The 16,424-nt window shown below is 36.5% G+C and overlaps 3 protein-coding genes across 3 annotated transcripts; 2 read left to right on the plus strand and 1 right to left on the minus strand.

Moving 5' to 3' along the window:
- Positions 1-962: 962 nt before the first annotated feature.
- Positions 963-5,781, minus strand: LOC111467578 (uricase-2-like). Its single transcript, XM_023112542.1, has 8 exons — positions 5,492-5,781; positions 4,959-5,051; positions 4,089-4,164; positions 3,521-3,630; positions 2,382-2,473; positions 2,041-2,214; positions 1,872-1,965; positions 963-1,210 (listed from the first exon to the last, which is right to left on the minus strand). The coding sequence occupies exons 1-8, from the start codon at positions 5,708-5,710 to the stop codon at positions 1,127-1,129; spliced, it is 942 nt and encodes a 313-aa protein (XP_022968310.1). The 5' UTR covers positions 5,711-5,781; the 3' UTR covers positions 963-1,126.
- A 1,158-nt stretch (positions 5,782-6,939) lies between these two features.
- LOC111467577 (apoptosis-inducing factor homolog B-like) lies at positions 6,940-11,093 on the plus strand. Its single transcript, XM_023112541.1, has 4 exons — positions 6,940-7,265; positions 7,541-7,797; positions 9,299-9,744; positions 10,700-11,093. The coding sequence occupies exons 1-4, from the start codon at positions 7,123-7,125 to the stop codon at positions 10,955-10,957; spliced, it is 1,104 nt and encodes a 367-aa protein (XP_022968309.1). The 5' UTR covers positions 6,940-7,122; the 3' UTR covers positions 10,958-11,093.
- Positions 11,094-12,677: 1,584 nt separating this feature from the next.
- LOC111467579 (vacuolar protein sorting-associated protein 60.1-like) lies at positions 12,678-15,633 on the plus strand. Its single transcript, XM_023112543.1, has 7 exons — positions 12,678-12,746; positions 12,920-13,071; positions 13,614-13,707; positions 14,271-14,342; positions 14,428-14,539; positions 14,616-14,776; positions 15,347-15,633. Exons 1-7 carry the CDS (start codon positions 12,678-12,680, stop codon positions 15,398-15,400), a joined length of 714 nt encoding a protein of 237 aa, XP_022968311.1. The 3' UTR covers positions 15,401-15,633.
- The last annotated feature ends 791 nt before the right edge of the window (positions 15,634-16,424 follow it).

A 16,424-nucleotide genomic window follows, 5' to 3' on the forward strand; every position in this document is an offset into this window, starting at 1 on the left:
CATTCATAAATCTAACATTAAAAATATAATAATGTTACCGAATAAAAACATTGAAAAGAAATTTACCGATGTCAAAATTCTATACTAAATAGGTCATATTCTCTGTTTATTTTTAAGTTATCTATTTTATGGTAACCTGTAATGGTTATGCTTGTCTAGAACGAGTTGTTTATGACCATTAATATGTTCTAAACCCCTGTACATACTTTTTTCTTAGATAAACTTTTACATACCTGTATAACTGTTCACTAAAACCATGTCTACACCCGCAAGAGTTAAAATGCACCAAAATGTAATATGGAGGGATATGACTAGTTCACTTTTTACCTAGATTATATGCTATTGAAACCGTTCTTGTTACCTATTTGTTTTTAACTTATAACATTGTTTTCAACGTATTTCCTCGCTCAATTTTCTTAACACATTTATCTCAAACATGTCTCTGAGTCTTGAGCATACGTCGACTTTGTCATCAAAATTTGAATTTCTCGTGGTAGACTTGTTCGTTGGATTAGAACAAGTAGCACACAAAATGTAATATAGAGGGATATGACTAGTTCACTTCTTACCCATATTATATGCTATCGAAACTGTTCTTGTTACCTACTTGTTTTTAACTTATAGCATTGTTTTCAACGTATTTACTCGCTCACATTTTCTAAAACATTTATCTCTAACATGTCTAGAGTCTCGTGTATAGGTTGACTTTGTCATCAAAGTCTGAATTTCTCACGGTGGACTTGTTTGTTACTCGCTGCTACAAGTGTTGGACCCACCCACCAACCACCAACCTACTATGTTGCTTTATAAATAATCTTTTAAACAACTGGTTGCATTTAGTCCTACTTATTTTCATGAAAGTGAAAATTGAGATCGGGCTTAAAAGGAAGAGTTCACTCTATGGCAACTACCGACCTGGGATTATGCTAGTCCCGGACACACAAACAATCGAGAAACAGGCATCATCAACCCTCTAATTTAAATAAACATTTCTTCTGCATTGTTCATCATTATTTAAAACTTAAAAGCGAGAGGATTTGTTCAGAGTTATACAGAAAGTTTTCTAGAGATGGAAAGGCATAACCTGGCTTCTGACCTTCTTGACACTGAAAATGCTTAAATTTCCTCAAAGCTTTGAAGATAAGCGGCTTAAGCAAGCTTCAATTGATCCATGGGGTTCATCAGTTGGCAGATACACATCATCCTCAAACTGCAAAACAACACCATCATTCATTTCCGTAAGATTTTTTTCTTCCTATTTTTGTGATATAGTTCCTATGTAGCTCCACTTTTAGTTATGCAAGTATAATGATGGTTGTAGTTGATGCTAACAAGATGTGAGATTACGAGCTACTTTGGAATGACTTTCTAAAGAGTTTAGAAAATGCTATGGTACTTTTAAGCACATTTTTAAGCACTTAGAAAGTCATTTTGGCCCTATATTTCGAGTAGGCTAACGGAACTGTAAATTTTATCCAACATAGGTGATAAATTTAAACTCATTATTAAAAGGGTTGCAAAAAGGAAGAATGAATGTAAATTATAAGCAATGACACTGAATGAAAGAACTTGGACGTCCATCTAAGAAACACAAGAAATTCTCATGTATTTAATAAATTATTGCCAAGATTAACCAGAGAGTTAATAGAACAAATTTCATATATCTAGAGATGATGCAAGGATGGGTTTCTTAAGGAAGAAAGAAACTGAAATGAGTAGGAGATTGGCAACAAAGATAGCAAGAACTCTGCATGAACTCAAAATAAGTTTGAGAGTTCAAGCAGGGTTGCACATAGATTATCAGATCGCAGCCTAGACCTCTTCAATAAATATGGAAAACTAAAAGTGAACCGTTGTAAGCAGACTCTTACCTTAACGATACTCCGATTATCTTTTGTTGATATGTTGACAGGTAAGAAGTGGAGATTTGGCATTTTCAGCCTCACTGTTGATATAACATGGAACCTAAAATAGTGGAAATCCAAAAATTATTAACAGAGTTCAAACATTTAAAGGAATTTAGTACAATTGAGCATTCACCTGCTGAGAACGTTATTTGCCATTTCATAAAGAGTGTATTGAACAGATGGGCTATAAACTCCCTCTTTTGGAGGACCAAAGAAGGTGTCAGCTAACACTTTTTTGACATCAAGGTATGTTTCCGTGAAGTAACACTGCTGTTTAGGGATACTAGACACAGATTCAAATGAATACCTGCATCAAAGTATATAAATTTTGTTTGTGAACCAAATACAAGAAACCAAACAAAAATACTTGGAATTGATTGCTCTTCTACCTGTACAATAATAAGGCAAAAGAACCAGAAGCTATATGAGAAGGTATTAGTTCTCAGTCAAAAGTCTGATCATTAAAGAATATACCTCCATGAAGCAGAAACCTTGGTGGCCAATATCCTCTCTCGTGTCTCAGGAAGAGCTGTGTACTTATCCCAAAAAAATTGCTCAAAACCTGACTGCTCGCTCACACGATAAAGTTCGGAGAGAAAATAGCAAAAATATAAGATATCTAAAAAGCATCTACTAGTAGAAAATTTACTGAAATTTTTGTCTGCTATGTATTCTACAAGTTGATCAAGTGCCAACTCTTGATTAAAAGGAAACTTTACCCCAGGATACACTAAATCCTTCTTGAGTGACATCAAAGCTAATCATGCCAGCTAAGTAATTTACATTAAATGGCTTTTAGATTGTAATCATAAAATCATAAGGCTTAGACTTCAAGGAGAATTCATGTTCAATCAAATCTGACTCTTGATGTTTCTCAGATAATTTGCTCCTAATGCCTGAACTGTTAGGAATCACGAATCTCCACAATGGTATGAGATTGTCCACTTTGAGCATAAGCTCTCATGGCTTTACTCTGGGCTTCCCCAAAAGGCCTCATACCAATGGAAATGTATTCCTTTACTTATAAACCCATGATCATTCCCTAAATTAGCCAATGTGGGACTCACTCCCAACAATCCTTAACAATCCTCAACAATCCTCCCCTCGAACAAAGTACACTATAAGCCTCCCCTGAGGCTTATGGAGCTCTCAAACAGTCTCCCCTTAATCGAGGCTTGACTCCTTTCTTTGGAGCCCTCGAACAAAGTAACCATGAGGAGAATCTCTAAACTATATACGGACACAGCTGCGTCTGAACCAGCTAAATAGACCTTTGACCTTGGAAAATTTCAGGGTACTTCTGAGTTTGAATAGATTTGGATATGAAGGGTGAATTTTAGGTATAGAAATGTGTAGTGCTGATAAAGGATAGAGAGAAGATGACGCGAAGCTGATGAGGTAGACTATGCAGAAGTGGCTTAATTGACTGATAGATGAAATAAAATAGCTTTCATTATTAAAAAAAAAAAAAAAAAACGCATGAGACAAGATTTTAGAATAAGAAAAACTGGTGCATCTCAGTTAGCACTCCTTCAATTTAAAGACATCACTATATAACCATGAGTTGTATATAGTGATGGATTTTGAATATGTATTTAAAAGAGCAGACTTACTTGAGTTGTCTTCAGCAAAGATAGTTCCTCAATGCCAGAGCTCACTTGTAACGCACCTGACTTCGTAAATATCACCTCTGTAGTGTGCTTTTCAGATCCAAGTTTGAAGCCTTCAATAAAATAATATATGCAAGAGAATAAAATAAGAACTCAGAGATTCCAATTCGCAGATAAGGAAGATTGAACAATGGAATCTTCATAACTTTAACTTGAAGTTCTACAGAAAAGGAGAAAGATGCTCAATCCTTCCTCACTTCTATAACTTTCTTATCTCTCTCCTGTTCCCTTTTGTAATTACAGTTTATCTACTCCCATGACCAAACGGAAAAGTTTTTTCTATAACCCATTGGATAGAATCTCATCTTTTTATAATTTCATCACATCAATTAAATGTTATTGTTTCCAACCGAAAAAAAAATCTTTAAACCAAATATTTCAACATCTTCAATATCTTTGCAAAGGTTGAATGTAATGATAAAAGTTAGTTCTCAGCAAAGAGTTCTTAACGATCGTCTATAAGAATTAAGAATTATTCAGTGGTCAAACTTAACAAAGAAGAACAACTAACCATGGTTGTGTGGTTGACCATTGACAGATACACGCTCCCATGACTTTTCTGCAATTTTCACTACCGCAGTAGTAACCTGCAACATGAATTGCACATATCAGAGAACATCTTTGGATCTATTGACTTTTTAGCACCAACTAATAATAATAAGAAGAAAAAGATCCCGAGGATGAGCAAAATGTGCAATGAGGAAAAAGGGATATGAGCAGAAGAAAAGATAAAAATGAAGAAGTTCGAGAAGGAAGCAAGAAATATCGTTTTTTGGAAATTGGTGGATAGATGTTTACTCTGTCCGGCCAATATGTAACTAATTCAGTGGACTGATTATTTACTGTTGGTGCATGCATCTAGAGAACATCTCAAATACTATGGTCATATTTGATCCATGATTGTATGTTTTCTAAAGAAAAAAGGTCTGAATAGATCTATAATGGCAGACTCAGCAAATCTTTTTTAACACTTGAAGGACAAGGTTCTTGATTCAGAAAGCAGGTAGGAAATCTACCAATAAAAACCTCAAATTATGTAGATAATTCATCACTAGTTGTAGGAGCTCGACGACACATGACATTTTCAAGAATTTGCCCCCATTTTTCAAGGTTAAAAATGAACTTGTTGGAATTGAAAAAACAATGGTTCCACTTGAACGGCAATAATTATGTAATCTTTATGAAACACGAAGGACAATAAGTTCCTCCAATGTCTTAATGTAGAGCAAGAGAATAAAAACATGTGAGCTAGAGCTATAGTGAAGTTCCAGAACTGGTTAAGTGATCATGCAAGAGCTTTGAAATGAAGATCACTATTACAACTTCAATTAGTGCCAAACACGCGAATAATTAAGAATATAAGTTGAAACATGGGATGTACCTGCTTGTAATATGATGTGAAGTGTTTGGCAAGAAGAATCGCAAAATCTTCCACTGAAATTTGATCAGAGCATTCCTTGGCTTTGGCGTATACCTGAATGACATAAATTCCATTAACTTTTAACCGTAAAGCGAGTAACGATATTAGAACCAAAAAAATCAATAGTGAACTGTTATGATTATTATGCAGAAAGGTTTAATTCCGTCTTGTTCAAGATTCCAACTCCAGACAATAACTTTCCATCTTTCAGCACCGCACCGTCAAATCAATCCCTCGCTTCGATTTTTTCTCAATCATAAAAAAGCGTAGGCTCTTTTTGCGCTTTGCTCTGTTTCCGAAACTCAAGATCCAAACCCTACCTTCAGAAATTTTCCATTGATGAACCGCTTTACTAATCCGAAACACTTCTCAAGATCAGAAGTTACTCGATATCACAAATTTCACTCAAACCAAACAGATACACAAGAAACACAATCAACAAACCATCAAAATCACCAATGAAACGATGAGAGCATAGAAAAGAAAACAATTACAGTATTCTTCATAGTATCAGTTGCAACGATTTCGGAGTTATCATCGCTAACGTAAGCGGCAACACAATCGGAAATAAGACTGATGCCAACGCTCCATTCGACGATGAAATGACGGCCATCTTTAGTCCGCCATACCCGAGCCACTCGAACTCGCTCCTTCCCGTGCTTCTGCTCGAAGTTCAAACCGTTCACTACAACCACAGCGTCGTCAGCCGCCATGAATGTGATCGGAGATCAGTTTTTGGCTGTGAGTTCGAAGATGATTTTTGCAGACGAAAAGCAGCAATAAGTAGAAAAGTCCGTTGTCCGGAGCTGTTGTTATATCATACACGGCAAGTTACATTTTTAGTGGGACGGTTTTCTTACGTACTTTAATTTTAATATTTTAAAAAAATAAATAACTTTGGTGCAAATTCGAGAATCGACATAATTAAAATTAAAATTAAAACAAATAAAAAAAATAAAGTATATATTAATATAGATTAAATAAGCTTATAATTTATTAGATATAAAATTTAAAAGGAAAGAAAAATTAAAATTTAAGAATTAATTAACTATTTTTTAAACTTCAATCACTTATTAAATATAAATTAAAAGTTTAGATATCTCATACTCTTAAATTATTATTAAAGTTTATAGATAAAATAGATTAAAAAAATGATAGGTAATTAATTAAAACTTGTAATTATTTTTTTTAAACGCATTTTAAATTATTTTAAAAAAATTAAATTGTTATTTTAATGATTTGTTATTTGTATGAAAATAAATAAATGAAATGTTTCTAAATTAGAATGTGTTGTGGGGTTGATAAGGGTAAAAACAAAATTTGAAAGAAACCTAACAAATGTTTCAAACTTGAATATTACATGTTTATAAATAGATAAAAAAAAGTCCCACATCGGCTAATTTAGAGAATGATTATGAGTTTATAAGTGAGGAATACTAACTCTATTGGTATGAGGCATTTTGGGGAAGCCCAAAGCAAAGTCATGAGAGCTTATGCTCAAAGTGGACAATATCATACCATTGTGGAGCCTCCTCGAAGGTGTGGGCTCGATTAAGGGGAGGTGTGATCATGGGTTTATAAGTGAGGAATGCTTTGTTTGAATATTCTCATATTTAATAAACAATTAGTTAAATTATAATTTTTAGTTTTTTTTTTTTGTTATTATAATTTAGTTTTTGAAAAATAAATCATAAATTAAAATTGTTATTAAATACAAATGTATAGAAAATAATAATTTAATTGAAAACAAAAAAACAAAAAAAAACTAGAAAAATAAATCTAAAATTAGAAAAACGAATAAACGTTACAGAAACAGAAAAACAAATATCGCTAGGAATTAATGTTCGTAATGGACACGTGTCAGTAGACTAACCGTTTTTCTAGCTATGCGCGCCAACAAAGCCCAATTATTTCACTTTTCAATAGCTCACATTTTATTTCTTCCCCCCATTTTTTCAACGCTGCGAATCCTCTTGCCGAACCCCGAAATCAGCCGGAATCTCGAGCTTTCCCACTGGAAAGTACCGATTTCTTGATCTTGAGACAATTCTCAACTTTATTGGCTTTTTAGCATTTTGATATTCGAGTTTTGAGCTACGAAGAGGTGTTTAAAATCGCTTCAAAGATGTGTCTGAGGAGTTCTGTGAAAGGCCTGCAAATGCTGGGGGCGGAGGACAAGAAGAGGTTGGTGGTAGTAGGCGGAGGAATCGGCGGCGCTTTTGTTGCTCATTCCCTTCAGTTTGTCGCCGACGTCGTGCTAATCGATCAGTAAGCTTGCTTGCTTGTACTTCCGTTTGTTATTGGAGTTCTTTTCTCTTCTTGTTCGATTTATTGGATCACGAGTATTGTTATTGATATTAAAACTGAGAATTATACTCGTTGAACGAAATCCTCTTTCGTAATACAAATTGCTGTAACGGATCGCTGATGGTTTTTCTAATATTTAATTTATCTCGTTCTTTGCAACAACTCGAGTAGTGTTCCTTTGGTTTTCCTGAAGAAAATACTTTTTAGTAAGGTTGTAATGATTTGATTGGACTCAGGAAGGAGTATTTTGAGATCTCATGGGCTGGTTTGAGGTCAATGGTGGAGCCGTCATTTGCTGAAAGATCAGTGATTAATCATACTGATTACCTTCCCAATGCAAGAATTGTTTCATCTGCAGCCATGAGTATCACAGACAACGAAGTTTTTGTTTCAGATGGCTCTTCAGTTCCCTACGATTACCTTGTCGTTGCTACCGGTCACGAGGAAACTGTTCCAAAAAGTAAAACTGAAAGGCTCAGTCAATACCAAGCAGGTGAATAAAGTTTGATTAAATGAAATTTTTATGTTCGTTATTGTGGTAGAACTGGCCATGCTAAAATTTCGGTTGTAGGATCTGCATGGACTTGCACATTTTATTTTTTCTCTGTTGCTTTATTCAACTTTCTCTACAAAATTTTGTTTTTGTGTTTGTAATTATAACCGCCCAAACCCACCGCTAGCTGATATTGTCCTTTATGGACTTTCCCTCAGGCTTCCTCTCAAGGTTTTTAAAACGCGTGTGTTAGGGAGAGGTTTCCACACTCATATAAAGAATGCTTCGTTCTCCTCTTCAACCGATGAGGAATCTCACAATCCACCCCCTTCGGGGTCCAGCATCTCCACTGACACTCGTTCCCTTCTCCAATCGATGTGGGACCCCCCAATCAATTGTGAGATCTCACATTGCATCGGTTGGGGAGGAGAATGAAGGATACTTTATAAGGGTGTGGAAACTTCTCTCTAGCAGACGGGTTTTAAAAACCTTGAGAGGAAACTCGAAAGGGAAAGTCCAAAGAGGACAATATTTGCTAGCGATGAGCTTGAGCCGTTACAATAATCTCTTAAAGTAGCAGAGTGACGAGGCACTCTTGACTGAGAAAAACTGGCTCCTTCCCATGTCCCAAGGGGTTTGTACATTAGCTAGACAGAATTCCTCTTATTATTGCACCAACAACTTTTGGAGTTGCCAGGTTCTTATAGTGAGTTTGCCTTTATCCAATTTTAGTAAGAGCAGGGATAAAGATAAAATTATAAAGAGCATGATATGTCTCTAATGTTCTTGGTGAAATTCTTCTTGATGTAGTGAAATCTAGGCTCAATCTCCTAGGTTGAGAACTTATAACTCAAAAGTTGTCTCTTGGAGCTAAGTTTGGGGTGGGCGAAGCATAAACATAATACATGTGATACTCTAGTAATTCTAAAAAAGATGGAGCTTAAACCAAGTTTCTCTTTCTGTAACAGCCCAAGCCCATCACTAGTAGATATTGTCCTTTTTGGGCTTTCCGTTTCGAGCTTTCCCTCAAGGTTTTGAAACACCTCTACTAGAGAGAGGTTTCCACTCCTTATAAGAAATGCTTCATTCCCCTCTCCAACCAATGTGGGGTCTCACAATCCACCCCCTTGGGGGGCCAACGTCCTCGTTCGCACACCGCCCGTGTCTAACTCTGATACCCTTTACAACAGCTCAAGCCCACTGTTAGTAGATATTGTCCTTTTTAGGCTTTCCCTTTTGGGCTTCTTCTCAAGGTTTTAAAACGTGTCTATTAGTGAGAGCTTTCTACACCCTTATAAGGAATGTTTTGTTTCCCACTCCAACCAACGTGGGATCTCACCATAGGTTAGGGCCTTAATCCTCACTGAAAGGCATGTGGGGGAAGCTCAACTACCTTATCTTGCCATCGCATTTGTTTACTTCGTTCAAACGTATAGGGGTAGGATTTGGAAGCAGCATGGATGTTCTGCACACCAAGCTAACTTGTTCTTTTTGGATACAGAATGTGAGAAGATAAAAGCTGCCAATACGATTTTAATAATTGGAGGTGGTCCTACTGGCGTAGAACTCGCTGCTGAAATTGCTGTTGATTTCCCAGAAAAAAATTTGAAATTAATACACCGGGGCTCAAGATTAATGGAATTTGTCGGGTTTAAGGCTTCCCAAAAGGCACTTAACTGGTTAACATCAAAGAAAGTTGAAGTGATCCTACAACAATCTATTTCAATGCAATCTATATCAGAAGGAGTATATCGAACTTCAGGCGGCGAGACTATTGCAGCCGATTGCCACTTCATGTGTACCGGAAAGCCAATTGGATCGCAGTGGCTGAAAGAGACCGTCTTGACAAACAGCTTGGACATCCATGGAAGACTGATGGTTGACAAGCACATGAGAGTCAGGGGTTTTAAGAATGTCTTTGCAGTTGGAGATATCACAGACCTCCAGGCAAGTCCTTTATCTGAAAATCTTGACGTTTCTAATTAGCCATTATTGCATCTAATTAATATCTAAAAGTAGATAACATTTATCTTGTTTATGAATCAAATTTCATCTGATTAAATCTGAAAAAGAGTATTGGAGTTGGTAATCTTGTAGATGACTGCCAATTCTACATGGCACTCATCGATACATGCAACAGTTTGGTTGAAACACTTTTACTGCTTCTGGCTTTTAGCACTAGGTTGATTCATAGAGAATCCAAACAGTCCTTTTAGATTAACGTAGGATAATCTATTGTTTACTGTCCTTTGTGATTGAGCTTACAAAGAATGTCCTAAAAGCAGATCGTTTCTGTAGAGGGTGTAAGAAAAAGTAGGGAAAAGTGAAAAAATGTCAAGAGTGGAGAAGTAAGCTGTAACAATCCAAGCGATATTGTCCTTTTCTAGCTTTCTCCTTTCCCTTTCGGGCTTCCCCTCAAGGTTTTTAAAATGTGTATGTTGGGGAAAGGTTTTCACATTCTTATAAAGAATGTTTCGTTCTCATCTCCAACCGATGTGGGATCTCAAAATCTACCCTCCTTCGGGGCCTAGCGTCCTTGCTGGCACACCGTCTCGTGTCCACCCCTCTTGGGGGCTTAGCCTCTCGCTAGCACATTACCAGGTGTCTAGCTTTGATACCATTTGTAACCATCCAAGTCCACCACTAATAGATATTGTCTTTTTTGGGCCTCTCTTCAAGGTTTTTAAAATACGTCTGCTAGGGAGATGTTTCTACATCCTTATATAAAGAATGTTTCGTTCTCCTCCCCAACTGATGTGAGATCTCACATAAATTGTACTAGGGTTATAGAGCACGCAACTCTGCTTCGACTTGGATCCATGTGTTAACATACTATCATATTTCTGTTCAGATACTAATTATCCTCCATGTGTTATTTAATGACTTTGGATTCATTGAACAGGAAATCAAACAAGGTTATTTAGCAGAAAGACATGCTCATATAACTTCCAAGAACCTAAAAGTGTTGTTGATGGGTGGAAATGAGAGAAAGTTAGCTACATACAAACTCGGTTCGCCCCTTGCAATCGTGTCGCTCGGAAGGAAAGAGGGAGTTGCACAACTTCCTTTCACGACAATTAGCGGATGCATTCCTGGATTGATTAAATCTGGAGACTTGTTTGTGGGAAAGACAAGAAAGGAACTTGGATTGGCACCTTGACGTTTCATCGAACACGTCTTCGAGCTAAACCGTCCAGTCTTCGCTGCATTTATCGCCATTTTTACCTGAATTTTCTTGCCTAATGTATATGGTTACCTAAATAACTGTATAATATTGCACATTCTCTGTTGTTTTCCATTGTGGTTGGGCATGGTTCATCTTCATTGCATTGTATCCTTTTCACAGCTTTGGTTTGGGAAAAGGGCACTTGAGAGAGACATGGAAGTGTAATCCTTTGAAGTTATTTCTCATGTCATTGCTGATAAGCAATCAGAAGTGATCTTGAAGGAAGCATAGTGTTATATTGTTTGTGAAGCTATGTGTAATTTTCAATTGTATTAATGTATAATGCTTATTTTCTCAAAATATGTGTTATAATTTAATAAATAGGCTAAATAAATTCCCGAGTATTTAAAATTTTCTAAATTAGTTATGGCAAAAATAATATTTAAATTAGTTAATAAATAGTTGTATCGAATTGGATTTTCATACATTCCTCTAAAACTCGAATGAATTAATCAAATCAATATGAAATTATTATTATATTTTTAAAAAATATATTTTTTTTTGCATAAATAAACCCTTAAACTAAACTAATTGCAATTTCACCCATAAACCTTGAAATATCATGTGATTGGTCACTATTAAAAATAATCACTATATAAATATAACATTAAGATAAGACGCGAAATTGCAACCATTATAATAATTTAGGGGTATTTATGCAATTTTATTTTAATCATAATAATATTGTCGTTTTTGAGCGCGAATAAAATAATAAAAATGATTACATTGTTAGACGAACACAACTGTAACTGTATGATATTGTTCATAAGCTCTCGTGACTTTGCTTTGGGCTTCCCCAAAAGGCCTCAAACCAATGGAGAGTGTATTATTAGATTATAAACTCATGATCATTCCCTAAATTAACCAATGTGGGACACTTTCATCTAACTTTTGTAACGACTCAGATCCACCGCTAGCAGATATTGTCCTCTTTGGGCTTTTCCTTTCGGACTTCCTCTCAAGGCTTTAAAACACGTCTGCTAGGGGAAGGTTTCCACACCCTTATATATGGTGATTTGTTCTCCTCCCCAACTAATGTGGGACATCACAATCCACCCCCCTTCGGGGCTCAACGTCCTCGCTACTACTCTTTTCCTTCCTCCAATCGATGTGGGACCGCCCCCAAATCCACCCCCTTTGGGGCCCAACGTCCTTACTGGCACACCATCTCGTGTTTACCCCCCTTTGGGAAACAGCGAGAAGGCTGACACATCGTCCGGTACCTGGCTCTGATACCATTTGTAACAACCTAGATCCACTGCTAGCAGATATTGTCCTCAATCCACCCTCCTAGCGAAATTGCAACCATTATAATAATTTAGGGGTATTTATGCAATTTTTTTTAATCATAATAATATTGTTGTTTTTTAGCGCGAATAAAATAATAAAAATGATTACATGACCAAATAAATTACCGTTAAAGTTCATCCAATAAGATAGAATTGGATGCACAGGAATATTATTCCCTCGGTCGTCTCTTTTTTATGAACGCTCCAAGAAACGGTAAAGAGTTTCTCATCGCGATTTTTCCAGTGAAAGCAAATTCTCTCAAGGGATTTTCCTCCACATTCCGGCGTTGTTCATCGTCTTTGTTAGTCGACGTCGAACTGCTCCATCTTTGCGGCAGCGGAGGAGGAGGAAGAAGAGTAGAAAGATGAAGAGGGTTTTTGGCGTTAAGAAAGACAAAGAACCACCTCCGTCTATTGAAGATGCCTCCGAAAGAGTAATTTTTCAATTTTTTTTTTTTTTGAATTTTGTTACCTCTAGGGTTTTGATTTTTGGTTGGCATTGATTTTTCCTGGTGCGTTTAATTTTATGGAAGGATTGGTTGATTCTCTTTTGTTGGATTCATTTGTTTTGATTAGGGTTGAACGTTCTGTGTTGCTTCTTTTTCAGATTAATAAAAGGGGCGAATCAGTTGATGAAAAGATAAAGAAGCTTGATGTCGAACTCAATAGGTATAAGGAGCAGATTAAGAAAACAAGGCCCGGTCCTGCTCAAGAAGCTGTTAAGGCTCGAGCGATGAGGGTTCTAAAGCAAAAACGAATGTAAGCTCCCTTCGTTCTATCACATCTTTTTGTAGCTTTGCTGATCAATTTCTTAAAAGATAAGTAGTTTGGTTGTGAATACTTTGGAGTGTTGGTTTCGGTGAATTGATTAGGAACTTCAGATCTTGAGATCTTGCAGAAGCTTGGATGTTAGGGGTGTTCGTGTATCATGGCTCAAGTATAGCATATATGCTTACTTAATCATGTTTCATTGAGGGGTTTTGTTATCTAACTTTGTTCTGTAGTCTTAGGGCTATAAGCTACCATTACATAAGAAGAGTTAATTCGTTAGATTACCAGAAAATTCTTTGAATCACACTTCTTCTTTTCCTTTTTCTGTTCCACTTTTCAAACGTTTTCTTGCTGTGTAACCACTGATCGGTGCCCCCTTAGACTTTTATTTTCCTTAATTTAATCATGTATTTTGATGTAAGAAAGCTAGTAGATTTAAATGTTAGCTATGAAACTGGAAGCTGGTCTAAGTGCTACATAACAATACCTTTACATATGGTTGTTATGTTATTTATTATGCCTGTGAACAGGTATGAAGGACAACGTGATATGCTGTACAATCAGACGTTTAACCTCGACCAAGTTGCATTTGCCTCAGAGGGCATAAAAGACGCTCAACAAACGGTACATATCCTTTTTGTGACCATCGTTGCTCATTTTCTGCCGCCCTCCCAAAAAAAAAGGAAAAGATTGGGCTGTCCATGAAAAATTTGGCTTGAAAGAGATTTGGTGTTAGATCGAGGAAACTTTTGGATATTGAAACGGATAGCTTATTGGCTTCTTGCATGCTAATTGTTCAACTAGACATCCTGCATTTTAGTTTCTGTGTTTATAATGTGGGTCAGATGACCAAGAAACTTGGGTTGAGGTGGTTCCTATTAATGCCCCAGTTAATTCTTGCCGAAAATTTGTTTTCTTCGTAGCGAGGTCAGAGTTCAGGGCAGTTCAGGTGGAGCTTTTCCTGTCTAGTTGGAACCGGCTGCCTACCTCGTGAGATAACGAGGTAGGAGACAAATGTCATTCGGAAGGCATTTCTTGAAGTTCAATAAAATGTCTATCTAGATTCTCTTATGGTTCTTCCAAATATCGGTCTAGCTTTTGATTGGATTGAAATCTGGGATGTATTTATCAAATCAAATAGGGTACTAAACTCTGTCAAACTAACGTTTTTCTTCTTCGTTTTTCAGATGTCGGCCTTGAAATCTGCCAACAAGGAGTTGAAAGGAATGATGAAAACAGTGAGGATACAGGACATAGACGTCAGTAGAAATCAACTCTTTTTAGCATCCTTTTAAGTTTAATTATGGTATTTTTTTTTTAGAGGTTTTGTGTTGTTTCCTGCAGAACTTGCAAGACGAAATGATGGATATGATGGATGTGAGCAATGAAATTCAAGAGACTCTTGGTAGGAGCTATAATGTGCCCGATGACATTGATGAGGATGAACTTTTGGGCGGTAAGATTGCTCCATTTAAATGTTCAAATTTGATAAAACATGACACGCTAGAAGCTTACGCCTTTTTCGAACGTAGAGCTTGATGCCTTGGAAGCAGACATGGGATTTGAAACTGAAGCTGATGGGGTTCCGTCTTATCTCCAGCCGGACAAGGAATCTGACTTAGAAGGAGAGCTCAATTTGCCTTCAGCTCCTACAGGGCAGGCAGCAGTTCCTGCTGGCCGAACCAATGCACAGGTAACGATTGCTGAAACTTCAGCTCAGACATATAATGAATCCAACTTCTTTGAGTCGATAATCCCGAACTTGCTCGTTTAGTTTCAAGAGACGTGCGAATGCAGTTGTCGTTCATGTTGAATTAGCACGTGGGGTTTAACACGGCATCCATTAACATAGAATTATGTTGCATCTGTTGACACAGAAAAGATCTAAGCAAGTTCTAACCAAATGTCTATAAAGGTCAAATAAGGGACTTAAAAGGTCGAGTTCAAGCTGTGATAACCATCTACCTAAGATTTAATATCCTACAAGTTACATTAATAACCAAACCGTTGGCATTTGTCAGTCACTAGAGCAAGTAAGAGAACAATCAATGAATCAGCAATAAAAACACATTGTTATCGGATTGTACACTGTTGTGTCTAGCTAGGGCTAAGCAGTTCTCGAGTGAGAATAGTTGAGATGTGCTAGTTGGCCTCAATACCGACGAACATTTGGATAAATAAATAGTTGTAAGTGAGTTCTTGCTTTACAATTGCCTCTTTTATATGCACTCACATTGAATTTTGTTCTAAATTTGATGCACAGGTTGAGGATGAATTGGGTTTACCAGCTGTTCCTCGCGCATCCCTTCGTGGGTAAAAGGTATAAACTGATGGAGTGAACGAACCCCTTTGTATACATGTTGTGCAGATTTTATAGAGATATATTTTTATTGATCTTACAATTAATTATTCACTTCCATCATCATTTGGAACTGTTCCTCCAGGAACTCTAAAATCTTTGGCTATACTGATCAAACAGTTATTATTATGTATACCTCATGAAATTAATGCTATAAAATGACACTAGAGGCTGGAGATTGCAATAATTAACTAACTCTATGGTTCAATTTTATACAAATTTTCAAAGTTAATTAACCTATTTAGAAACAAAATATACATATAAAAGTTATTTAACCTTTTTTTAAATAAGGTTAAGAGCTCTCGTATTATTGTTTTTGTAACGGCTTTAGCCTATTGCTAGCATATTGACCTCTTTGGATGCTGGCCCTGAAGGGGTGGATTAAGGGGTGTTCTTTTCCAAATATGGTAATATTTGTTAGTAGTGAGTTTGGGCCATTACGGATGGTATCAGAGCCAGATGTTGGGTGGTGAGCCAGCAAGAAGGCTGAGCCCTGAAAGAGGTGGATATGAGACAGTATGCTTGCAATGACGATGGTCGTCGAAGTGGGGTGGACATGAAGCAGTATGCTAACATGGATGTTGGGCCTCGAAAGAGGTGAATTGGGGAGTCTCACATTGATTGGAGAAATGAACGAGTATCAGCGAGGACATTGGGCCCCAAATGGGGATGAATTGTAAGATCTCACATTAATGAAACATTCTTATAAATATATAAAACAAAACAATTTTATAAGAGTATTAAAACCTTTCATTAGCATATGTTGTCTAAGAAGTCTAAAAAGGAAAATTTGAAGCGGATAGATAGATAATATTTGCTAGCGGTGGATATGGACCGATGTAGTTTCTTTTAATTAAAATAAATAAATTACAAATTTAGTACACAAAATTGAAACTTTCAAATTCCAAAAATGCTTAAAATATTGAGGATTTGATTCCTAGTTGGGTAACACGTCGACATAAATCATTCTCTTTCAAATTCC

The sequence above is a fragment of the Cucurbita maxima genome, unplaced genomic scaffold (assembly GCF_002738345.1).
Source record: "Cucurbita maxima cultivar Rimu unplaced genomic scaffold, Cmax_1.0 Cma_Scf00034, whole genome shotgun sequence".
In the NCBI taxonomy this organism is placed as follows: Eukaryota; Viridiplantae; Streptophyta; class Magnoliopsida; order Cucurbitales; family Cucurbitaceae; genus Cucurbita; species Cucurbita maxima.